The 26321-nt window shown below is 46.0% G+C and overlaps 1 protein-coding gene across 1 annotated transcript in view; it reads left to right on the top strand.

Annotated features, from left to right (window-relative positions):
- The window catches only part of LOC115589771 (insulin receptor substrate 1-B), a 51193-nt gene that overhangs the window by 3600 nt on the left and 21272 nt on the right, over positions 1 to 26321 (top strand). Inside the window, exons 2-3 of the mRNA XM_030430918.1 lie at positions 8985 to 9286; positions 9775 to 12958. Of these exons, the coding sequence (XP_030286778.1) occupies positions 8985 to 9286; positions 9775 to 12958 (3486 nt within the window). The remainder of the gene's footprint in view (positions 1 to 8984; positions 9287 to 9774; positions 12959 to 26321) is intronic.

Here is a 26321-nt window from a genome sequence, read left to right as displayed (position 1 = left end):
TGAGTGTGAGTGTGTGTGTAAAGGTCAGACATAACGAAATCTTGGCTTTTACGAGATGCAGCTCAGCAGGTGAGTTTGTCGGCCTTCCAAGGAGACCAGACAAGCAGCAGCCGGCTCGGCCATCATCATCATCATCATCATCATCATCATCATCATCGTCACAAGTGTTCTTTGAAACTACAGGGCGGCTGGCGTTCTGCTCTCCTCGTCTCCCTCTTTTGTTGCTTCAAGTGTTGGGTTTCTCCTGTAAATCACCCGCGCCGGCTGACAGTGACAAAGCGCTGCGGCCGGCTGCTGCGTAAACGCTGCACGCTGGCATGCTTTTTCTTGTGGTGTGTGCTGCAGTTTCTGTTAATACAAAAAAAAAAAAAAAATGAGGCCACACTAACACACACACACGATTCAGGCTTGTTCGGGGAGAGTTTTGTTAAGGGGGGGGGGGGAAAGGAGGAGTTGCTAAGGGTCACGGCCAATCGCTGCCTCAACCTGCATGTGCGAAAATAGCTTAAATGCGCACACGCACACACCGAAAACACCGTCAGGATTCCTGCCTGTAATAACCTTTCCCTGGTATGTGCAGCTCATACACTGTTTCAAGTCTTCGGTGTCTGGATGTTGATTGAACCCCCGCATACACACCATACCCACACACACACACACACACACCCGCCCGCCTCCTCATCTACACATACACACACACACACACACACACACCGCAACATCTCACCAGTCAAGAGTATTCGTTCCCCCCGCCGGTCCCAGTGGGGAGACGGTGGAATTCACAGCCAGCAGAGCCAAGAGATGCTGCACTGTCTGTCTTCACATACTTTCCAGAGGGGCACTCCTTCAATCTGATACCTGTGTAGCTGCTCATATGAAGCCTCTACGGTTGGGGGAGGGGGGGGGGGGGGTCGCTATCAGTGGAGACTCGGCGGGAAGTGGAATCAAAGTTATGTGTTGAAGTTTGGAATAATTGCTTTCGAGTGTGCCACAGCGAGAGAGGTTTCCCTACAGTGAAGCACAAATACTGTACATGCATGTCGTCACGCCGCAGCCCCGGAGCTTCAGGCCCTGGGATGCTCACCTAAAGCAGCCCAGGGAAGCGTCCAGCGTCCCCCCCCACCCCCACCCCACCTCAAGCCGGCAGTAATTGCACAAACACGAGCCAGCTGCCGCACAGGGCGATATTAGGATCTCGGTTATTTATTCAGCTGAGTCCAGTAAGACCCTTTCGGGCGGTGAGTACAGTATCAGGCTCGGGGGCAGGTATTTGCTCAACTATTAGGAGGCAGTCGAGTGTGTAAAGGCTTAACCTCGACGAAACGGGGCGGAGGGCCGCCATAAGACGTTTCGCTGGGGAAGCCACGCCGCAGCTCACGACGCCGCCTCGGGAACTGTTGACCTCAATAAAGCAGCATGGCAGAGTTACACGTCGGACAATGAGAGGCGGAAACACAAGCCAAACACAAAGATAAAAAAAGGCTGCATCTGCCACGGTAGCAAAAAAAACGCAGATAAATCGGACAGGATTGTCCCTGATCGGGTCAATTGATCAACTGACAGAAAATGAATATGCAATTGTTTTTATAAATTGCTATTATACCATGAATATAGTCGCAGATGTAATTGTGTCATTGGTTCTTTCATGCACTGTCTTCCGACAATTTCTAAACAACCTGTAAAACATTTCCAAACAGACGAAACAGGAATGTAAATGATCATTATTTGCAGCTCCCTAGCAACATTCACTGTTTGTTTCAAAGTCAGGATGGGACGATTGCGACGCTTGGAAAAGGCCGTCTTCCATGACAGCTATTCGATCGTTTCAGAGGAAACGGTGCTTCGATCACCATCACAGAGATTAGACAAATTAGTCTGCCGACGTGCGACAGGGCGACAAATGTCTTCGCACGTCTTTCTTCAGCGCACTTCCACATCGGTCCGTCGGTTGGAGATTTTGAAAATGGTGTCTGAAATATGAGGCTGTGAGCACTAGTCGGAAGTCAGAAGTGTTCAGCACAACCCTAAAGTTCCTGCACTTCTGGAAAGTACTGCCCCTCAAGCAGGGACTTTTTGGGAAATCTGAAACTTAATAACAGAGGAGAGTTGAAACCCCTTACGCTAACTGGTTCTGTCAGTTTTTTGACAGAACCAGTTGAAAACAAAATGTTAAACAGTCCCTGGTTCCAGCTTCTGAATTTGAAAAATTTCTGCTCTTTTTGTGGCATGTATGAGAATAATTTTTTTTTTTTGGGGGGGGGGGGAAGCAATGCGAGGCGTTTCAAGATGTCCCCTTCATTTTGTAGTATGAATTCTTCATTCTTTTCTACGGTTTTATGAACAAAATGAATGAACGATCGTCAGATTAAACGATAATGAACACAGTCTTGCGCTGCAGCCCCAAACAAGAGCACAGATGGTTTTGTTGTGATCGTCGGAGGTTTGTTGACGTCCCTGCAGTACAGTAAATCTCCATGGAATTTAGTATTCTGCGCTCAAAGCCCCCCAAAAATTAGATCTAAAACACTACGAGACAACATCTGTTTTCCAATATAATGTTATGGTTTTCCGTGCTAATTATTGAGAACAGTTCCTCCTTCACTGTAAATTTGTTTCCAGTCAATTCTGTAGATTACCGTGATGTAACTTTTGACACTTTAAGTGCCACAAAACAAATGCAGTCGTGTCAGACTGAGCTGCAGCCAACAGCCAGACCTCAGCACGTCTCAGCAAAGCTCTCACGTCAGATGTGTTTTGAGGAAAAATGTGTTTTGGAGTGAAGTCTTCTTTGTGTTGTATATTAGATTATGAACTAAAAAGACAGTCTGGAGTGTTTTCATTTGGCGGCTCGGACCAATGAGATCTGGATCTCACCGGTGGCTCGCCGAGCGGGCCGATTAAATGTTAAGCTGCGCTTAAGCACTGCTCATCTCCCTAATTAGGCAGTAATTATTGCCTCGAGGGTCAGCGGCTGGTGGCACATCAGAGGCTGTCTGCTAACAAAGCTTGAGAGGAGGGAGCAACGAGGGGAAGCCGTAAAATCTAGAGCTTATAAAGTGATCATTTCAGTGCCACCGTGTCTTGTTTTTTTGCCGTTTCGTCCCTTCGAGCTCCAGTCCTGGCTCAAAAGCGGTGAGCTGCCACAGGGCATTTCCTCTGCTTAAATAGTTTGCACACATTAACACCCTTTTAATTTAATTTAACACGACAAGCGGGACAGCCTGGCTTTATTACGGCCAGCTCTGGTCCGTCGCGACGCTGCAGCTCCTGGAATCCGAGTCACAGTCAAACCTCACGAGTCTGAAACGGCCTCGAGCGCTCCTCCCAAAGTCTGCCGCCGTGCATTGGGGTCGGAAGCAGCCCGTCAATTAAGTGCTCGGTTTTGATCGACAGCAAAGCAGGGCCGGGGGCAACAAGATCCATTTAGTCGATGAGCACCCATATGTTGAGCACGGTCGAGCTGCAGGGCTTTAAACGCATAGCAGCCTTTTATAGTGGGGCCGTATTGATTGCTGTTGGTTGATTAGCGCCCATTATCGCTGGCGTAGTGGAGGTCAGGAAGTGCATGAGTTTGGATTTACCGGCCCTTGCGGTGAATACATGAGAAGCATGCGGGGAAATCAGTGAGGATCCTCCTCATTGCATGGCGCGCTATTCCTCCAGGAGATGTGATACAAGAATCCTGCACTGATTGGATGTACTGCAACAGCAGGAGTGAATCCCAGCGGGAATAAAATTTGACTTGCCTCGTTCTGATCTCCTTCTCCGAAATATGAAAATGTAGAAATGCACACGATTATGTGTTGATGCTGGGAAAGAAACCCAAGGCTTGTCAAGTAAAATGAGGTGAAAGTGATGTAAAACTTTCTGTCAAAGGAATGTATACTGTGTTAAGAGTTGGAGAGTTTCCTATTTCTTTTAAACGCACACACCCTTACCAAAGCTCCTTTACAGTTCTTATCGGTATAAAAGTTAAATCCCTAAATCTTTAAACCACTCTCTGCGGCATTAAGAGGCAAGCCTGCTGCATTGCCTCTGCCCCGTGAAGACCCATGATGGTACATGTGCCTCTAAGTGCGTTTATGTGTACGTGAACAGGGGTGGACTCAGGATGTTTGAGGGCTAGGGCGTGGAAAAAAGGGCACACAGCTGTATGTGATGGGGCACTACACCGCAGAAAGTCTTATTTAAAGTGATTAGAGGGCACTTCACCACGTTTTGTGTGTTGGCATGGCACCATAGAGGGCACCTCATCATGTCACGGGGCCGCCAGAGTGGGCAGTTGCCACCCCTGCAGCTTTGAGAGGCCACTGAATAGTTAAATTCTAGAGAAAAACAATTCAGCCCGTTCTGACCTGACATAATGTTTACTAACTCCGAGCCAGTCTCGGCCGCAAAGTTCAAAATACCTGCCAGTTTGGTTAGCGCGTCTTAGCGGATTTTATTTTTGCTTCGTGTTACTTAAACGGAGCCTTTTTTTTGTTTTTTTGGCGTGTCTTGTCAGGGGACGGGAATACCTTGGATGCGTCACCGATAATTTCATGCGCTTGTGTGCGAGTGTGTGTTCTTTTGACTAACACGAACCACATGTGTTGGGGGAAGCATCTTGTCCCCGAAAAGTGGGCCCAGATTGGGGGGGGGGGGGAATTACAGCTGGTAGAGATGGATGTAGAGATGGGAAGTGGAGGAGTTGAAAAAGAGGAAAGTGGGTACACATGGCAGCCAGAGATTAAACCAACTGTTTTCACTGCTGGGTGGCTCGCTGTCTTTTCTCTCTGAAATGCATGCCAGGACAGAAAACTGCACAGCTGTCCCCCATCTATCCACAATGGTAACCCGGTATGGCAGTGGGGGCGGTGGGGATAGGGGGCACAGTAGCAGAGAAAGGGGGTAGAAAACAGGGGGTTTTAGCCCTCAGAAGTTTTTCTGTGCTTTGTTTTGCGGTATTATGGCGCAGCACAGCGTGCTAGGGCAATGAGGTCAGAAACTTGAAACAGAACCCGGCGAGAGCCAGCCCGGTTCATTGCCAGAGTAGTTTTTCCCCTGATTTACAGGCTGCATTAGCTAACTAAGAAGGGGGATTACACTGTGAATCTTGCTATATATTTCCGTCATTCAAATTTTTTTTCTCACAGAAGCGCATTGTGTCGCATAAAAGGTGTCGCTTGACTGCGACTTAAATCGAGGGTGGGTCGTTTGATTTTAGAAGCTTTTTTGTTGTTGTTATATTTGTAGAACGACTCTTGTTACATGATTGTAAGTGGGATTACATGTTTTTCTTCTACCATTTGTCAAATCGCAGCACGCGCAACAAGAAGTGGTGATAACCTACATGGCGCTAGAAGGCAGCGGGGACGCTACATGTTGGTGTTTTCTTAAGTGCCTAAACATGAGACCCTTTAGATTTCAAAACTCCATCTTGAACCAGATAGATTCCCACCCAGTGGCACATTGCTTCAATAACAATACCCCCCCCTATCCTGTCCCTGCTGCGGGTGAGCTGATACAATCCACAGGCCTTCAAAGACCCCTATAGAAGACCTACTTTCTTAGGCTTCATGTGATAACCATAACAATAATCAGGCTGTCACTCAAGGGGGTGCTGTCAATATCCCAGCAGGCATCCGGCAGCCTTCGGGGTAAATATGACGCCCCTATACCCGCGCCCCCAACCCCTCCACCCCACCCCACCGCCTAAACATGCACTCCCTATAGCATGAAAAGCAATGAGAAAGCAAGGGAGAAGTGGTGTCGCCTCAACGGCAATACCTCCACTCGTATTTAAAATCGCAGTTTGAGAAAATCGGGTTAGATTATGGCCTCTTTATGTACACTCCCAAGTTCTTGAGGGAGGCAGCTCGAGCACGGCAAATAAATCGGCATGAATGGACAGCAGTGTTGGCCGCGTTGGGTTTCCCTGAGCCACACGTAAGACTGAAAGTTTCATGTGCGGTGGCGGCGACAGCGAGGCAAACAACTAGTGCGTGAATAAGCCAGTGTAAGTTGTTTTTCCAGGGTGGCTAAAACGAGGCGAGACGACGAAAACTGTACAACAAACGCAGTCGCCTCGCATGAACTCTTTAAGTACGTCCTCCCCGCAAGGTTGCGTCAAGGTTGGCTGGATGTTTTTCCCCGCACGCATTGCCCCTCATTCAACCAGCAGACGCTTTATTACCTCCAGGTGTGTATTGCTTTCATGTGCATCCGCCTTTAATCCTTGGATTCATCTCCTGCTGAGGGCCATTTTTCGTGTTTTCGTGAGGGTTCATTATGTTGTGTATAGGGGTGTCTGCGCGGAAGTTGACCGACTGATAACCTTTTATGCAAAGCGAGAGGGTAGAAAAAAATACAGTTTTTCTCAACAGCCACCTCCGCTGAGCCTCCACGCTGCCATGAAGGTCCCCCTGGAGAGAAGCCAGGGGCAATCTATAATTCATACGGCTCCGTGTAGGATCAACCCCGGCTTTATGTAATCACGAAGAAGGGTCTGTAATGTTCAATCAGTCTGCGCCCCTGCAGGAGTCTTGGAAAACCTCTTAAAGGTTTTTCAATGCTTTTGAGAGTTGTCGGTAAGTGTGCACAGCCTGAGTGGCCCTGAGATGAAGGGTGTTTGGGTGTGTGTGTGTGTGTGTGTGTGTGAGAGAGAGTGTGTGTGTGTGTCGAAGTGCTGTTGAGGGCACAGCTGAGGTTTTGGGCTGCACTGTACTCAAAACAAACAACACACTTGTGCTCTCCTACACAACACGCTAAATGGACTCTTGACAAGGAAAGGATACTCTTCGAGGAACATGCAGCACTGCAGTCTGACTCAATTTCAAGAAGAAATGGGCTTAAAAGTTCAATTTTAGATTAAATAAAGCCTGTAATTAGATTTTTTTTTTTAAATCAAAGCAATCCCTAGAATAAACTTTCCTCTTCAGAGATTCTTTAACATGCCCTCCTTTTCCCTCTGTAATGGCTCTCCGGTATCTCTTTGCAATCTCCCGGAGTCCCTCATTCCCTCGGTCCCCGCTGAAAAATCCCCCAAACCATCCCTTCCTGTTGTAAATCTAAATCGAGGAGGCAAACAGGGCTCCTCGCACACAGAGAAAAGCAAGTACATGAAACAGCCATGCATGGCCTTGAGTGAGTCATCTAATATGGGGGGAGAGCCTTCACACACACACGCACACACACACAGCCACAGCCCTCCGTGGCTTTCAACAAAACATCTATTCTGAGTCGCTTTCAAGTTGTGAGTGATCCTCCAATTTTGGGGAAGTAAACTGGAAGGGGACACAGCGAGAGATATCGGGCCTCTCTGTCTTTTGCAATCGCAAGTTTAGGGAAGAGGATAGTTTGTCATAGCGACAAACTGTCGAAGCTCAGTCGATATGGCGTCCACCGTGCACGCTGAGGCTCCTTGTCTACATATGGTTGTCATTGTAGGACTTGCAGGAGAGTCATGGGAAAGGAAGAACAAACGCATGCAGACGTACAAGCATACATTTGTGATTCTGCGGTCGGCGTGCACTGTGATTAGCCTGATTGAGCCTAAATCTTTGCCGAAAGTAGAATACCACACAAGAAAGTTTCTGTCTTTCACTTAGTTGCTTGTCAAAATGACAACAGTCCTGTCATTCCTTCAATGTGCCAGATGTGGTCGTCTTATTAGGCAGGTGCTCCAGTTCACCATTACTGCACAAAGAACATACTGTTCCCGCAAAGGGAACAGGTGAGGCTCTTCTTCAGTCTTGTCATCATGACATTGATTGATTTCTGTGTTGTATATTGTTAGTTGTCATGCTTAGTCTTATCCAACTTGGCAAAACAGACAACTGAAATGTGGTACAGGGGTGGAAAGGGGCCATGTTTAAGGAACATTTCAGGGTGGTTCCCTTTTTGAAAGAAGAATAAGAATCCACCCTAAATCATGAGTCACATCATCATAATGTTCCTATAATCCTGTGCCTTTTAGTCAACAGATGAGATCCCTTTTGGCTGCAAGTTAAAAACAACAAGAGCTTAGAGGTAAATCTGTGATATATTCATGTGGACAATGAGTTTCACAGCATGATAGAATTAGGGTAATTTTCTTGGGTAATGGGCACATTTCCTGCCTTAGATCTGTGAACAATATAGTGATTTAAAACACCACATGGGCGGTGAAATATTGCTAAGTGGCAAAGTCCTTTGCCTTTGTATGGTCCATACCAGCCCAGGATCAAGTCTCACCAAGAGCCTTCTCCCGTTTTACCTCAGCTCAGTAATTCCCTGCTGCGGGAATACAAAACACCAAACACAAAGGGTGAATGGACTGCCTGTACTCCTACTAAAGACACTAGATTTTATTAGTTTACAAAGCCAGTTTATTGTGAGGAGAGCAGCTCCGTAAAAAAAAGGCTCTTGAGGAGCTCATTGAGTGCTTTCCCTCAGCTTTCTTGCCTTCTATTTGCATTTGGTTTGGAGAAGATTCACTTGTAAGCATTTTCCAAGTTGGTGTTTTTCCACAACCAATGCTTTTCTCTCATAGTCATCACTCTTGTGCAGGGCTTAAGTTGTCAACAGGTTAATTTTTCCACACTGGTATATGTGCTTGTGTGTGTGTGTGTGTGTATGTCAGGGTGTCATTTTGCGGTTGACGAATGAGACCCCAGGTATGGAGCCTGCAGGTAAAGCGAACAGGTCTCACAAGCTCCTGCATGCTTAGTTTGAACTCAGATCTGGTTTGAAAATCAGTGAAAAGCTCAATATCAGCAAAGCTTACATAATAAAGGCACCTTGCCCTCCACTAATAGGTAAATAATGGTAGTTTGACCTGGTACTCCCTTTTTCCACAGATGCACAAAGGTCATGTCTTTGCTTTGTTACAGTGGCAGTGTTCACCATAAATACCCCTCTATATCACACTTTAATTACCTCTGTTTTTTACTGTCCAGTCGCGTCCTTTCTTTTTTCACCCCAGCAACCTTTTAATGTACTTCTATCTCTGTCTGTCCCTGAAGGTAAGAACCTAACTGACAGCGGGGCTGCAGGAGACTATGGAGTGCCAAATCCTGGACCTGCATTCAAAGAGGTGTGGCAGGTGAAGGTGTGGCCCAAAGGCCTGGGTCAAGCCAAGAACTTGGTCGGCATCTACCGCCTTTGCCTGACTGACAAGACAGTCAACTTTGTCAAGCTCAACTCTGATGCTGCTGCTGTGGTGCTGCAGCTGATGAACGTCCGACGCTGTGGCCATTCAGAGAACTTCTTCTTCGTAGAGGTGGGACGCTCTGCTGTGACGGGCCCGGGCGAGTTCTGGATGCAGGTGAGCCTGTAATCTGCAGTCCCCTTTATGTTAAGAGTCCCACCCTCCAATCCCACATATATTGTAGAGATATAGTTATAATCCCCAGTCAGAGAAACTGAGTTACTGAGTTACCCAATGTTGGGGGTTAGATTTAGAGTTAGGTAGAGGTAGAGTATAGTTGTTGCTTGACGGTAACTTAAAGATGTTTTTAGGGCCAAGACATGAGCAGTGTAGATTGTAAAACTCACTGCATTTGCAGAAAAAGTTGTTTTTCTGTAGTTAAATTAAACCCATAAGCATGTTGTAAATGAATCAAACCAAACAACTAGCATGCAAGCTGTGCTGATTTAAACATACTCCTGAAACACACATGGATTTAAATCTAAATGTCCCAAAATTATGTTTAAATTTTTTGTGGTGTGATTAGTTGATAAGAGTAGATACACAAATAAATCTAGACTTAGTTGTGACATAGTGTTTAAAAGAGTGTGTGTGTCATTTCTCAGGTGGATGATTCAGTGGTGGCCCAGAACATGCATGAAACCTTGCTGGAGGCCATGAAGGCACTGAGCGAGGAGTTCCGCCAGCGCAGCAAATCTCAGTCAAACTCTGGCCCCGGAGGTGGTGCTACTGCTTCTAACCCCATCAGTGTACCCTCACGCCGCCATCACCCAAACCCACCTCCCAGCCAGGTTGGCTTCACACGCCGGCCCCGAACTGAGCCCCCTGGTGGTGCTAACAGTGGAGCAGGGGTCAGCAGTGCCAATGCCTCTCCCACACCTCGCCATAGTTTCCCGAGGTCTCGCACTGCCAGTGATGGGGGGAAGGTTGATGAAGGGATGGCAGGGTCCACATCTCTCCAAGGGGTGAGCTCCAGCCCCTCTACCAATGGCTCCTGCTCAACCACCCCAATCCTCAGGTCTAAATCGGCTCGTTCAGCCCCCACCACAGCTGCTAAAACTCCTCTTGGGTTGATGCGCTCAATCTCCACCCCAGCGCCCTCGCCAGCCCCAAGCCTCTCCTCTAGCTCTGGGCATGGCTCTGAGTTTGGAGGTGTCACATCCTCAACTGGTGCTGGTCCTTCTGGTGCTTACAGTCGTGTCCCCTCCCATCACGCTTCTGTCTCGGGCTCACCCAGTGACTATGGCTCTTCAGATGAGTATGGATCTAGTCCCGGTGATCACACGCTCCTCCCCTCCCCAAGCCTCCCTGGAAGCTCTGTTGGTAGCGCTGGCAGCCAGTCTCTTGGTGAGGAAGGAGCAAACTATATCCTAATGGGCCAACGTAGTAGTGGTAGTGGTGGTGGTGGCAGTAATCAAGGGGGCTTGACATCCAGCTCCCTGCCAGCACCAGGAACACCAGGCTGTGGCTCCCAGCCCCAGACTAGGAGAGTGTTGCGGCGCTCCTCCAGCCGCGAATGTGAAGCTGAACGCAGGCTACTGAGTAAGCGGGCTTCATTACCTCCCATGGCTCTGGAGAGGCTGGCTCCACGTCAGCGCAGAGCTGAGGAGCCAGCAGATGAAGATTCAGCCGATTATGCAATCATGTCAAGGAGCACCAGCCGTGAGTCCTTTAGTTCCACCTCTTCTTCTACACAGAGGGAATCTGTCATGGGTCCTGGGTCAGCAGGGGGAGGAGGGTACTTGGATGTTGCGGGTGAGTTCAAGGGTGAAGGGGGTGGAGGAGCAAGTGGTAATGTAGATTTAGGTGTGGACAATGGGTACATGTCCATGCTTCCTGGGGTCACTCAGCCTCCGGTAACCCTGTCCCAGTCAATGGCTGTCTCTGTCCCAGACTCTGATTCCAAACCTGCTGATGATTACATGGCCATGACCCCCAACAACAGCGTATCTCCTCCACAACAGATTCGCCCTCCACCAGCTTCTGATGGCTATATGATAATGTCCCCCAATAGCAGTTGCTCACCTGACCAGCGTGGAGGTCTCTCTGGAGGGGCTTGGGTGGGCAGTGGGAGTGCAGACAGCAGGGCAGGAAGTGACTATATGAACATGTCTCCAATCAGTGCACGTTCTGTAAATGGCAGCCCCCCACCTCCTGAGCACACCAGTCATTTGGAGAACATTTCTCAACAGCAAGCCCCGAAGATGGTGTATTCTTACTATTCACTTCCCAGGTCTTACAAACACAACCCCTCTGCTGGACACTTTGATGATGGACCAGGACGAGGCAGAAGACCTAATGGGAGTTGTAGTAGGGGCATGGGTGGAGGTAGGACTATGGGAGGGCGTCAAGAACAACCGGCAGCAGGCAATTCAATGATTGGACGCCACCTGTCACTCTCCTCCTCCTCATACTCTTCCAGCTCAGCTAGCAGTGAGAGCCTCGGAGAGAGCGAGGACCGAGCTACCCAGGCAGCAGGCACTGTGGCTGGTGGAACTCAGTCCAAAGATGGGAGTAAGCTCCAACAGAGACGGGGCTCTGGTGGGTTGTCCAAGCAGGGTAACCATACTAGAAGTAGACCAGTGAGCCTGTTTGTTGATGTATCCAAGGCTAATACCCTTCCCAGGGTCCGTGAGAACCCCCTGCCGCCAGAACCTAAAAGCCCTGGGGAGTATGTTAGCATTGAATTTAAAGGGGAAAAGAGCAGCCAGACTGGGGTTGCAGGAGGGCGTGGTAGGGGTCTCAGGCATGGCTTATCATTGCCTCATGGCTCAAGCAGCAAGCATCCTCAACACAGACCAACGTCTTGCTTAGGGAACTATATCCCCCTCTCCCGTAGTCCTTCTGCCCCCATTACTCCCCCAGCTGCCTCTGAGTATGTCAACATGGACTTGGGCCCCTCTCCGTCCCCCTCACCCCTCTCCCTTACTCCTCTAGTTTTCCCCACTTTCCACACCCCTCCCACGCCTCCAACTCTTGCTCATGCCCCCAAAGCATGCGATGAGGGTACTACCTGCTCTCGTGAAGAGGCGGTTGAAGTGGCTGAGGTCCCACTTCGGAAAAGCAGAGAGAGTGTCCCATCAGTGAGCGAGTCTGAGTCGCCAACATCCTGTGGAGACTACACGGAGATGGCCTTCAGCTTGAATAGCAATGCCGTCCCTAGGTCATCATCCAGTGTCTCCCCCAAAGCCCCTTCCCCCACCAGGACTGATCCTTCTGCTCCAGTGCTATCACGGGGTCTAGACTTCCCCCTAGCCAAACCAGGACCCAACCCAGACCATGGGGCTAAAGTTATCCGAGCAGACCCTCAAGGACGCAGACGCCACTGCTCAGAAACCTTCCTTGCCTCACCTTCCCTCCCCACCTCTACCTCTACTTCCTCTTCTTCCACCGCCTCCCTCTTTCCAGAACATGCCCAAGCTGTGGCCCGCCGGCTAGGCTTCGACAGCATGCTGTGGGGAAATGGTTCTGTGACTGATAACCCTGCTCAGTTTGCCCTCCCTGGACAGCAGTCCCTCCCCACAAACACTTCCACGGAGCAAGGCCTTAACTACATAGACTTGGACTTGGCCAACAAAGAAAGCCCCCATTTGGGTCTGGAAGGACCCTCAGGTACCCAGGCCACCTCTCGTCTCTTCTCTGTACTGGGTGGAGGTTCAGGGGTCGGGGGAGTGAGCGCTGCAGTTGGCAACAGCAGTAGCAGTTCCAGTCTCAACACTTACGCCAGCATCGACTTCTACAAATCAGAGGAGCTCCGGACACATCAGAATGGAAACAAGGAGGGAACAGGTAAGAGTTGCTTCTATTGTATTCTGTTTGAGTGTGTTAAGCATTGTGTGTCTTTAGTTTACCTTGTGATCTAGAGTCTGAGCTTTGCTGGAATTTTGGGTCAATCCTGATTTTAGGGAGTATAAACTTCTGTTATTGATACTTAACACTTTAACTGTAAACTTTATTGTCAAATGATATCAGTACACTGAAACAGTAAACTTAAATCGAGATTTTAATAATTATTAATGACCTCAGGGATCTTTTTCTGAATGTATGCTAAAGAATGGGGAATATCTGTCCATTTTGATACATTGGTCAGACTACTACCAGTGCTTTTGTTCAGTTTGTGCCCTTTCCTTTCCTACTTGTGCTTAGTCACATTATTCATTTGTGAAGGAAAAAGCTCAGGATAATCCAATAGAGCAGTTTTCTGTCTCTGCTTGTAATGAAACTTCACCTGTAGCCAGATTAGAATGTAGACACCAGTTTGATTTGTATGACTGTCTGCATGACCACAATATGAGATATAGATTGGCTGATCTGACATTTCATAAATAGATTTGCCTCTCTGGGCCCTCCAAAGGCATATGTGTACTCACCTTATGTGATTATGTAAGCTGCTCAAGGCCAGACAACCTATTGGAATACCAATTTATGTTGATGTTATGGAAATTATTATAGATCCTTTTGAGGATTCCTGAATGGTTGGTCAGCATTCAAGTACCTCCGTTTTCCGATAAGAGTTATTTATACGTTCATGACGGTATATGGCAAGTGACTGCTCCAGATTAGCTTTTGTTTGCCGAGGAGAAAAGCTGTCTCGAACATCTAACTGCAGTGTTACTCTTGGCAAAGGAAACCATTCAGACCCACCATTGAAGGATTATGTTCAAGTTCAATAAAGTTGAACTTTGACCCGGTTTTCCATTGACCTGTCAAGCTAAGATCCTCCGATGTGGCATAAGTAGATGAAACCAGTAGAGGAGAAAAATGATTCTTCTTCACACCTCAGCTTTTGTGTTTACATAAAAAAACTTATTATTATCAAATTATAATGATGTTATAAAGGAAAGTAGGCAAGTATTCAAGTGGGGATGCCAGGTTTGTGGATGTGGCTATAAAGATTGATAAATAAGATTTGTGCTCTTCATTCAAGCGGAACGTTGTAGTTGTTAAAACTGTTTTTATTTTCTCTGATTGCATGCACAAAAATCTACATTCACGCCATTACTGCAACTTTTTTTGTATGGAAGCAAGGTCACTAAGGCCAGATGATGAATTAGCATTGTATTTACATTTTTTCCCTGCTGTGCGGGGCAGTTTTCTAACTGTGGGGGACTGCCGCAGCTAAACAATGCCTCAACTAGGTCACTGCGAGACGTTTCTTCATCGAAAAACATTCTCTTTGAGCCACTGTCTGCACCAAATTGGGCTGTTAAGAAATAGACGCCCGCAGCTTTAGCAGATAGAGGCAGCATTTAAATGGAGATGTGGATTTATATGCATCAGTAAAACACTCAGTAGTCTTACTTAACCTTCCACAGTGAGGCTCTTGTGATGAATGCGTCCTGCCAAGCCTTGTTGTTTATGAAGCCCGGCGAGCCTCCGCATGATTTGCACCGTAGGTTGTGTTAGACTTAAACCTCATGGGTTTCTGTGGCAAACATCTCATAGCCAGGCTCCACAGTTGGATTTAATGAAAAATGTAGGGCATTAGCGAAAATTCATCATGGGATCTTGCGGTGAGTGGAGTAAGGCTGAGCTCAACAGTTGGTTTTCACAGATGGAAATGAACCATCAGGCTGCATCCATAAGTCGCTGCTGTGTTGGTTTTATTGGGAAATGGAGGCCATGTTGGTGGAAGCAGGCGGGTGTGTATTTTAAACATAAATGCTAGCAGGCTACCACGGTGGGACCATATGGGCTCTGGCTGCTGAGTATGTCAGCGGGGCAGCGTGGGGGAGAATGTTACACATTGGCTGTGAATGTTGAGATGGGGCCAGTGTTTCACTCACACAGCTCTCAAATGCCTCTGTACAGTGTTCCCCCTCCTTTCATCCCTTCCATTCCGCCTCCCCCTCTTTCCTCCTCCAATAAATGATCCTTTTGTTCGAGTGTTTTTTGCCGCGGTGGGCTGGCGGGCCTCTGCAGGGCTGAGCCCCAAGACTAGTGGACTCTCCTGAAACCGTTTTTCTCTTGCAGTCCATAATTTGCGGCCTCTATATCTCACTTTCTTGGTTGTTTCTTAATTGCTGTCTTTGTATCTTTGTTTTTCTTTTTCACTGCTTGTCCTCACACTTATTCATCCTTCACAATCTTTGTCCTCAGCCGACATCTAGTCTTATGGATTTTTGAAATTCCTTCCCTCCCCTTTGTTTCACGACACATACTGCTGTTCAGATTTCTTTTTTTCACCAAAGCTTCTTTTGTCTTGACGCCTTTCGTCCACCTCCCTTTTCACATTGTGTTTCACTCCATCCTTTTAAACTCTTGCAGAGACATTTAAAAATAGATTTTGAGTGCTGCGCTGAGACGTTTTTCCTTTTGCTGGAGAGCAGAAACCAGAGGAAGAGACAGACAAAAACAAAATTGAAAAGCAAAAAGATGGTACATGACGACCAATATATCCGTTACTATAAACAAGTTTAGAAACGATTAATTATCTTGTCTGCATGGATCCTGTGTGCTTTTTAAAAGTGTTCTCATCTCCAGTAATTACAGGGATTTTTTTCCCCCAACAGGCACCAGCTTGTATAGGAAAGAGTGTGTACACGTCTCTGGAGTGCATACTTTTTGGCACAGAGAGCCTAAAGGCTAAAATTGAACATCAGTAGTGGGACATGTGCCAAAAACAATCCCACTTGACTCTGGTTATGTAATGTGTGTAAAAATAACATTTCAGTATTTAGATAATGAGGAGAAGCAGGGTGTGCTACTTCTGTCCAAATAACGTCTCTTAGAAATGAAATCAGAACGGATTGGCTGTAACAAAAATGATACATGCGTGTTTTTTTTGGTTTTTTTGGCCTTGCGGCACACATTTGTAGTCTGCGTGTCTCGATGTAGAGAACGAGTGTGTGTGTGTGTGTGTGTGTTTGCTTTTTATGAGCGCCAAGTTCAGCCTAAGTGTGAGAGACGACGTCTATATTTCACTCTCGGACGAGTGTCAAGACCTTTTTAGGTTAACGTAGAGCGAAACATTCGTGCATGACATGGGGCGTATTTTCGACCCAAAACGTTAATTTAGATTAAATCAGCCGCAGCTCCCACAATGTCCTCCAGGAAAACCATGTGAGAGTTTTATGATCCGCGCTTCCAGCTGTCTCTTAACTTTATTCCTTTACCATCTGGAAGCGGATGTGTATGCCAGTCTCAAAATAACCTGAAGCCCTTTAAAAATTCCCTTTGCCAAGATGCATGGTTACTATCTACAGTTGGACTGTAAATGCATTGTATGCCTTTAAATCTACACTAAATATTGTTTTGCTTCACCTAATTTCTGAATCACATGTTGTTGTTCACAGAAGCGGGACTGTTTACATTTGTTTACTGTCGGCTAATTGGGCAAAACTCATGCATAACTGACTAATTGGATCAGTATCCTGTGTGTGTGTGTGTGTGTGTGTGTGTGTGTGTGTGTGTGTGTGTGTGTGTGCGTGTGTGCACTCTCTCCTAGTGTCTGAAAATCTCAGTATATGCAAATACTTTTTGACTTTATCAGTTCAAACAGAGATAAAAATAGATTCCATTACAGATGGTTTATCTTGCTCTATGCAGTTTCTCTGAGGAAAAAAGTAAACATTAAGAAGTTGTGAGGAATTAAGTGTCAAATAGTTGGATTTTAGTCCATAGAGTGCTTGGTGATATGGAGAAAATCTTCTTTTATGGTATATGTTGGCTAGTGATTGTTATTGTGATGTACATTTTCAGTAAAATTCATTTAAGAAGCTTTTTTGAAGATTAAATAGCTAGATGGAAAGTCTGTTTTTAGCTAATCCAGTGAAATGAAAACATATATAAAGGTAAATTGAGGCTGACCCTCCCATGTTGTTATATTGGTTTCACTGCTGGGTTTCTTGGCCCAGTTGGTAGGTGGTTGGCACACACATACACACACCTCCTGTCTCAGGTCATATGGGCCAGGGAAAAAGGTAAACATACTTAAAGTCAGTTAGTGAAGCGACCAGGAAATCGCACACAAGCATGCCCTTTTTAGCAACCCCATCATGTGAATTAGAAGTGACTCGAAATTCACTCCCGTTCCCTCCCTGTTTATCCAACTGTGTTCCCCTGTGAATGCTGAAGATGAAAGAAGTTGCTGGTTATTTACATCAGGGACGGACAATCTTTTAGATGGGGGGGCAAAATTAAGGGATAAATCCGGTTTATTACAAACAGGTCTTATTTCTGCTTTTGATGGTAAGTTCTTGTGTTTGTGATGAATATTGCTGAGATTTGGGAAGATGGCAGCATCTCTACATCAGTGGGAAAAGACGCTCGAGCAGTCAGGTGATCAGAAAGTGAAAGTGCGTGACTGGAGATCCACTGCAGTAGAAAACTATGTTTGTGCACAACTACAGTAAGTACAGGAGTTCAGACATGTGGCAGAAAAACATCTTGAAACTGTGAAGATGTTCAAAAACAAACACATTTGGTAGCCATTTTATAATGCTTCCTCTGACCGATGCCGGCATGTTCCCAGATCGCAGCAATTAACTTGGTAGTTGCATCTTCAGGGCTCCAGGCTGCGACTCTTTTTGTTGCACAAGACCCCAAAAATCGGATGCACCAGTAGGCCTGAGATTGAGATTATCACAATTGTTTTTGTTGCATGTGATTTTAAATAAAGAAGAAACACGCATTTCCACCTTTTGTCCTGGTATGTGCTGGTGCTCCTGAAGGAAAAAGTTAGGTACACTAGTGCAGCCAGTAAGAGAAATTAGTCCGGAGCCCCAATATTATTATTACGGCTCATTTCCACCCGTTTTTTTTGTCCGTATTTAGGAAATGCATTTATTTACAGATGAACAAAAAAAGCCACTAACAAGAGGGAAGCTAATTTGCAAATTTTGCTTGTTTATATTCACATGGAGCATTAACATGACACAAACAGGACCACTAATGCATGATGACAAATAATTGGGCAGCTTCGTCTGCCAGGTGTTTAACCATTTTTGTGGAATACGGTACGCAGCTAGCATGCTACGGATGTTAGCTTGTATAAATGAAAAAAAAAGTACTAGAGATGTAGTACATTCACCAGTCATTCGTCAAAATTGGTGGTCTGCAAACACATCGCAAATAAAGGTTCCCATTGGAATTAATTGACTTTGACGACTGGCTATCATTTTCTCTTAAGCTCTCAAAGTGAAGTCAGGGAAAATAAGACCCACGTTATAATTAATGTTTAAATTGTATGATTATTAAATCGTTAGACTGACCATATCAAATGAGTCGATGCTGTAACGCAGACATACTGTCCTCACACAGTCCCCCTTCTGCTGCTTCTTTATGCAGCTTGACAAGGGTTTTTTTTTTTTTTTTTTTTGCTGGGGGTGTGCAATCCAGGCCAACACTCAGTTAGACTAACAGCACTAGTAGTGTTATGTAAAACACAACCACGTGGACGGGACGTGACCCCCATAGAGGGTGAGGCTCAGGGCACATTGTGTGTGTGTGTGTGCACACATTCAGATGTTTATCCATGGTGCCTTTTTAACCCGGTTTGTTCCAGCGCAGGAGGCCGACTGAGCCGCAGCACGATGACACACAGCTCCACTCATGTTTATGCACGGAGTGTAAAACGCACACAGATGTGAAGGAGGGAACATGTGGAGGACAAAATCCAGCACTGTCTGTTCACTTGTCTATAATTTAGCATTCATTTACGGAGTGTGACCCCTTTGAGAGCCAGATTGGACTGTGGTGTAATCGGTAGTGGGGATATGAAAAGCAGGACGACGTGGGAGGTGCACCGGCGCATCTTATGATTACATAATCCACGTTGAGATGGTCATTAGCTCAAATTTCGACGCGCTGCATGCTTGACTTTCCTTCATTAGCCTAATTACAGCATTACACAACTGCTTTGCCCTCATGGGAAGATGCAGAGCAACCTGTGCAGCTACATGAGGACAGCAGGCCGAATCCATTTCCTCGCCAGCTCGGGTAAACAAAAGCCACATTTGTGTGTTTGTCTAAGATCCTCCCCTCGCATTCGGACAGGTTTGTTTGAATGATGTCATGAAATGGAGGCGGCCCAGGATCCTTTTTGGGGAGCTAGTTTTTTTTTAAAGGCGAGGACGGCAAGTTCTCTTGAAGTCCGGTCGGCTTTGTTTGGGTGGTCTGTCGAGAAAGTCACCGAACTCGCGACGCACATAGCAACGACCCGAGTCTGTTTGGGTTTTCGGGCACTCTTGAAGGTTGTGTGTGTATTAGAGGACTTGAAGGCTGAGTCGTTTTTTCCCACTGACTTCACAGGCTATGCGATGAGGTCATCAGCGTACGCCGCAGGAGCAGAGGCATCGTCTCATTACAAGCCGCCGCCTCTGAACAGTTAGCTGAATCAAAGGCTTGAGGAGTAATCTGAGCAGAATACGAACACACACACACACACACACACACACACACACACACACACACACACACACACACGTATATGACAGATGATCAAGCTGCCGTATACACCAACTGAATGTCTAGCTGTCTAAAAACTAGAGCTGCAATGGTTAGTCAATCAAAGGAAAACATTTTCTAAGTAAAAATGTCAAACATTTGCAGGTTTTAGCTTCTTAAATTTAGGGATTTGCTGCTTTTCTGTGTCGTTTATGATGTGTTGAGTCTCTGGGAAACAGCGTGATGAGAATCTTCCGCATTTTTTTGATATATTATCGACAAAACGATGAATCCATTTCAAACCAGTGTGAGCAAATCAAAGTCTGTTAGAATACAGGCCGGCCTTTGCAGTGGCACCGAAAGGCTCTTTGCAGTCACATCTGGCGCCATCATGGAGATCCATCCTGTAAAGAAAAAATTGTGCGCTGAATATTTAACAGCCACTGGACAACGGGGCGGACACTTTGGTCGGTGCTGTTCTATGCCAAAATGTGGCGGCATGCAGCGATGAAGTTTTGATGAAGAAGTTGATTCAGTCGCACGAAAGCCTCCCCTCTTGCTTCAGTGTTTGGTTCATATCAGGACGGACCTTCGTCCATTCTTGCCCTGAGAATCCATTTGCTTCATTTCAAGAAACTTGAACGAACTGTTGTGCGTTGGCACGAATGTTCTTCTAAACGAGCCGGCAGGTTCGAGTCTCTGCTCTGGTGTCAGGTGCGAGTGAAACTGAAGAAATACGATGAAGGTAGACAGGCTTGAGGACTGTAGGAATGCTTTTGCAGACTGCCAAAACATTTGACAGCTGTTTAATCAGGATAGGAAGAATTTAACAAATCCAACTCCAATCATATCCTTCATCCATCACGGCCTTCATGTCACGCAGTCATCTGCTTGAATTATGACAGCCGCTTCTTTTTGACTGCATCCCTGAAGTGAATGAAAGGGCGGCTTCGATTCACGCGGCGTCGGTTACAGTATCGGTCTGGACACGAGACATTCGGTGACGAACGACACAACCTCAACCCACAACAGGCAAATCGATCAGACGTGTCTGTAGGGAATATCAGTTTCCTCACATAAACGGGTTATTGTAATGGGCAGAGTAGATTTCTCTGTTCTGGAAAACCAAAACGGCACCAACTGTTATTAAAAAAGGATTAAAGTTGGGTTTATCTGCTTATTTTGGGGGATTTGATGGGGTCATTGAAAGTAAAAGTAGTCACGCCTTAAGAGGAGTTGTGTGTGTGTGTGTGTGTGTGTGTGTGTGTGTGTGTGTGTGTGTGTGTGTGTGTGTGTGTGTGTGTGTGTGTGTGTGTGTGTGTGTGTGTGTGTGTGTGTGTGTGTGTGTGTGTGTCAGATGTTGCCTGAGGTCCACTGTCTCTACCACAAACTAATCTGCCATTGACTACAATAGAGGGGAGAGGAGGAAATGGGAGGATTTGGTTCTGTGCAATGAATAGAGACTAAATCTCTATTCTGTGTGTGTGTGTGTGTGTGTGTGTCTGTGTTCGCATGTGTGTGCTGTCTCCCTGAGAACTTGTTGACCCTGTTGTCATTATTGAACCCTTACTCTGATCTTTTCAAAACCTTCCACTCTGTCTTTGGATGGAAAAAAAAATGTTCTCTGTACGTGCGTGGGTTAATGTTGACCGTCACCCCTCGTGTATTTGCTTTCATACTGTATTACTATTTGCCTCATTTCGACAGACATCGGAAGGTCTTTTTTCATAATGCGCCGTTGACACGCAAACATTGGAGCAGGACACGCCGGCGAGCGCGGAGAATGGATGAGGACACTTCTCGGCAGAGGGGAGAAAATAAAGGTGTGGAAAAGGGGGAGGTCGAGCTTTAGGGCTGGAGCAAGAGAGAAACTGGCAGTTGGACACACTTCCATCGCTTCTATGGACATCAAAATCTCGAGCAGCAACGACAAATCAATGAATTGTGAATGATTAAACAAATTGCCAACCATAGTTTAAAGGGCGAAGAACAATTCAAAGGTCTCTAATTACAGCTTAGAAAACACATCTAGGAGATTTTTATCAGTGATTCTGTTGTCATAGCAGCAGGTGAGAGGAGCTTGTGGGTGAACCAGAGATGAATCATGGAGGACAACATTCTCTCGGACAGATTTAAAATAATAAAAGTAGCATATAAAATGCTCTAATGGGTCGCCAAATGCACGCAGCGAACTGTATGTGTGGGAAACACCAGAGCATTTTCTGGTTTCTTGACTCCTCTATGACTGTAAACTGAGTATCACAAAAAAGACATTTGAGGACTTCGGCTGCAGCTTTGGGAAACATTTTATAATCAAGGAAAATACAAAATGATCACAGATTAATCAACAATGAAACTCATCCTTAGTTTGCAGCCCCTTTACACTCTCTTCACCGATCATCGGTAGAAAAGGTGATGAATGCACTGCGAAATATCCGCTCCTTTTGACGGAAAAAAGTCTGAGTGTGTTTACATCAAAACAAGCAAAGAACTCTCAAAGAGCTTTTTTGGGATGAAACAACCGCAAAACTTAAAAAAAAAAAAAACAAGTTAACCCTGCAGAGAATCCCGGTCGTATTCAAGATCAATTTCTGGATGAATTATGCAGGTATGTTCTGAAGGCAACGAACAAAAGGGAAAAAAACCTCAAACTTAAGGCTGTTGAATTATACAGCAGACTGCAGCGTTTCTGTGTTTAGAGCATCAGTGACGTCAATGGAAGAAATCAGCTGCAGGTGTGAAGGAGGCCGAGTGGAGAACGGCTGGAGGGCAGAGATATTGTCTGCTCAGAGTCTCAAAAAAGGAGAAAGTGGAGATCGGACCTCGTGCCCGTGCGTGGTTTGATGTTCGATGTATACAGATGGATGTGTGCGTCATGTGTTTGTTGCCGTGGTGATCGCCAGCGCAGAAAACGTGTTGCCTCTGACGTCTGGTCTCTTTTTTTGACTCCCTTTTCTTCGCCTCTCTCCTTCTCTGTTATCACCCGCCTGGTTGTGTGTTTTTTTGTTTTTTTTGTAGTCACTCATCTTCCCAAGACCTTGACCAGGCTACACCGCACATCTCCCACCACATGCTTTTCTTTTTTAAAGCACACACACACACACACACTTGGATGTTTCTGCTTGGTGTGATCTTGCTGATAGTTGCAAGAAAGTGATGTGTGTGTGTTTGTGTGACGCTGATGGCATATTTCACGAGGTCAGGGCCAGAGCAGCAGACCTGAGTGGCTTCATTCTTGAGCTCATCACATGGAGACTGAAGAGGGGACAGATCAGCGGATAGGACAAGGTGTGTGTGTGTGTGTGTGTGTGTGTGTGTGTGTGTGTGTTTTGTGTGCGTGTGTGTAATTGTAGTGAACAGCCAATGAGGATTCGATCTCGTTCCCATGCGTTGGTGTTCAGAAACATACCATCCTTTTTGCACAGCAGTTGTCACTTACTGTGTCACGTACACACCCACGTTTATCTGATAACGTCTTATCACCTGCCGTGTTCAGACTGTAAGTTAAACACAGATGTGTCGAGCAAATCCAGGCTAAATCAACACGGGTATAATTTGATGATAAGGCGTTCGGGAAGTCATCTGAAATGGACGCTTTCCTAGGAGGAATGCAGTGACCACAACGCTAAAAGATTTATTTATTCTGGTTAATTGTTCTGTCTTTAAAGGCGTAGTAATGCTTGTTTTGTCAAACCAGTAGGCCCCAAGCCCAAAACGTGCAATCCGAACAGTCAATAAATCAGTTAATCATTGCTAATTGTCAATCTTCTGATGTTATTAGTATTACTTATTGATTTTCTTCACATTAAAGAGTCACGAAAAAAAAAAAAATCCTGATAAGAATCCCTTGAATTTGTTGTCGTTTAGCATTTTGAAGGTTGTCGGACCAAAACCAGCTGTTTGAGCTTTGAATTATAACAAAGATTTGAGGAGTTGGGACTAAACTACGTCCTGTTCAGACTTTGTGTCCGTGCATGATGACAGAGTTACGTTTAGAATTCCTCTGAGCTGTACTTCACTCTCCTTTGGCTTTGTAAAAATGCTGAAAAACCCGACTAAATTGGACACGGTCGGCGTGTTTATTTATCCGGATGAATTGCTCGTTTTAGGAATTGCTCCGTTACCCCAGTGCTTATTCGGGGGTTTAAATGCCTTGCTCAGGGGCTCGCTCCCGTCTTGCTCCTTTCCCTTTTGTGTGTGTGTTTCTGGTGAGCTGCCCGGCCGAGCGAATGGTAATTAGGTAGTAAAACCTTGGCTAATGGCTCAGTACTCTAGTCATGTTTTGACTGACTAGTGCCTTATTCACATGCATTTGGCACACACGCACACACACACACACACACACACACACACACACACACACACACACACACACACAGAAGAACACAGTGGCAGGGGAATGAATTGTACTGGCAGCTTGGTCAGTCAAAGAGGCGCCGCCGGACAGACTAAGTGTGTGTTTGTGTGTTTGTGTTTGTGTGCATGTGCGTGTGTGTGTTTGAGTGTGTGTGTGTGTGTGCGTGCCTCAGGACTTCAGCTACTGAACTTGTCACTGAATGTGACATAACAGCGTTTGATTACCACACCTGGTCATGCGTTCTTTACAATTCAGAGCTCTTTAGCGACATAAAAATGTCTCGATTTCTCTACGTGGTTTACACACATGCAGGAGTAGACGCACATGAATTACACACACACACACACACACACACCCACCCACACCCACCCACACACACACACGTGGGGAGGCTGTGCTGCTCTTAATAGGAAAAGCTGAGACAGATCATCCGAGCCAATCACCTCTTAGGAAGCAGGGATCAGCCAAAACCTCCTCAACTAATGGCCGAAGTAACCTTCACTGCCCTGGCTCTAAACTACATCAACTGCAACTACACACACACACACACACACATCCCTCCTGTCTCTTTTGTCAATACCATCTCTCTCATTCTATTTTGAACAAAGCCGCTCTGCCTCTCTCCTCCGCTCTCCAAACCTCTCTTTCTCCTCCTACGCTTCCTGTCTTTTCTCCTCCTCTCAGTGGACTTTTTGTCTGCACGTTCTTTTTTGTTGTTGTTTTTTTTTTAACACCAGAGTCTGCTTTTTTTCTTCTTTTTTTTTTTAATTTCTCATAATTATGTTCTGCACATTAAGGAGCTGTTTTCTGGCGTGGAGTTGTGAGCCAATGCTCGAAAATGAACGAACGAATGACTGAACTTCTTGTAAGGTCGCCGTGGACCGACGCCATCCATTAGACGTGGTATACGGTGTGTGTGTGTGTGTGTGTGTGTGTGTGTGTGTGTTTTAATTTAGTCTGATCTCAGGAAAGATAACTCGCAGGGCATGTTTGTGTTAAGAAATCACTGCCAACTTAAACATCGCTTTGTAACCGCCCAAGTTAAGGCGAGGCACCTGTCGAAGCAGATTGTGTTTGTGTAAAAGTGTAAACGAGGCTTTCATTGCATAATTGTACAATTTGTGAGTGTGTGTGTGTGTACATGTCCTGGTTTGTCAATTTGTACATGTATTGGTGCATTTAAGTCACCATGAAGTGGTGCCGAAAAAGGGAATAGTTTGACATTTTGCGAAACACGCACTCCGTGACCTTTTTAGTCGATGGGACCTATTTGAAAAGATTGATTCAACAGTCTCATGTGAAATCAGTCCCGTACGCAATCCCACATAAAACTTTTTATACACGTTTTTACACCTCCACGCCGGCACTGGCCATCTGTCCCATCCCTCTGTCTGTCCCTCCACCCCTCCCATTCTTGTGAAAGTGGTATCTCAAGAACGCTGAGAGGGAATTGCTTCAAATTTGGCACGAATGTCCATGACACCGTGAATTTTGGCCATTAAGCAACAATTCCGACACCATTTTACACCTAATGTCTAAATGATGAAGTGGTGATATTTTATATCACAAAGGTCAAAGATCAACTTCACTCTGTGCATTATAAACGCTGTAGTTCAGGAATTTCAACTTGACTGGTCTGCTGAGGCACACAACCACAAGACAGTTCTTCTAGTGTTGGTTTACAGCTCAAACAAACAAGGTTTAGCATGTTAATTAGTTTGATTTTAAGGTAATGGTAGGCAAATATTTACCCATAGGCAGAGCTGTTTCCCACTGTTTACTTAGCTGTATGCTAAGCTAAGCTAAGCTAACCGTCACCTGGTTCCAGCTTCATATTTAACAGACCGATGAATTGACATCGATATTGTCATCTAACATCTGTCAATACAGCTCAGTGTATTCCCAAACTCAACGGAAAATTCAGTCATGATTCTGATAAGCTTTTACTCTTTTGTTAGCATGAAGACTAAAGGCCCCCACACACCGCCCAGACGTCCAACTGCCTTATCCGACCACTCTCCCACCACTCTGTTGCCTCTCGTCTGACCAGTTCGGCAGAAAAGTTGCATTGAACACACCGCTTCGACATGCTGCCTACTCCACTGTAGCGTGTACGTTCTGCGCCTGCGCAAGATGCAATAAGCCTCCTTAACAGCGGGTGGCGCTAGTCTCGTGCCAGTAATCCAATACACAAAAACATGAAATGAGGGAAGGAAGTGAGGAACGGAGTGCATAGAAAAACAAAGCGCACACTGTATTGATTCAGTATTCGTCCGACCCGAGAAGAGGTTTGTGGACTAAATGCTTGGCATACGTGAAAGATGACAATGGTTAGGCTGTCACTCGCGTTGTGTGCTCTCGGGCTCGTTATGATACGAAGACGTCACCATCGTCACTTCCGCCCCTCCC

This window comes from Sparus aurata, chromosome 10, assembly GCF_900880675.1.
Source record: "Sparus aurata chromosome 10, fSpaAur1.1, whole genome shotgun sequence".
Classification (NCBI taxonomy): Eukaryota; Metazoa; Chordata; class Actinopteri; order Spariformes; family Sparidae; genus Sparus; species Sparus aurata.
The sequence above is the reverse complement of the archived record's forward strand: the minus strand, read 5'-3'. Positions and strand labels throughout refer to the sequence as shown.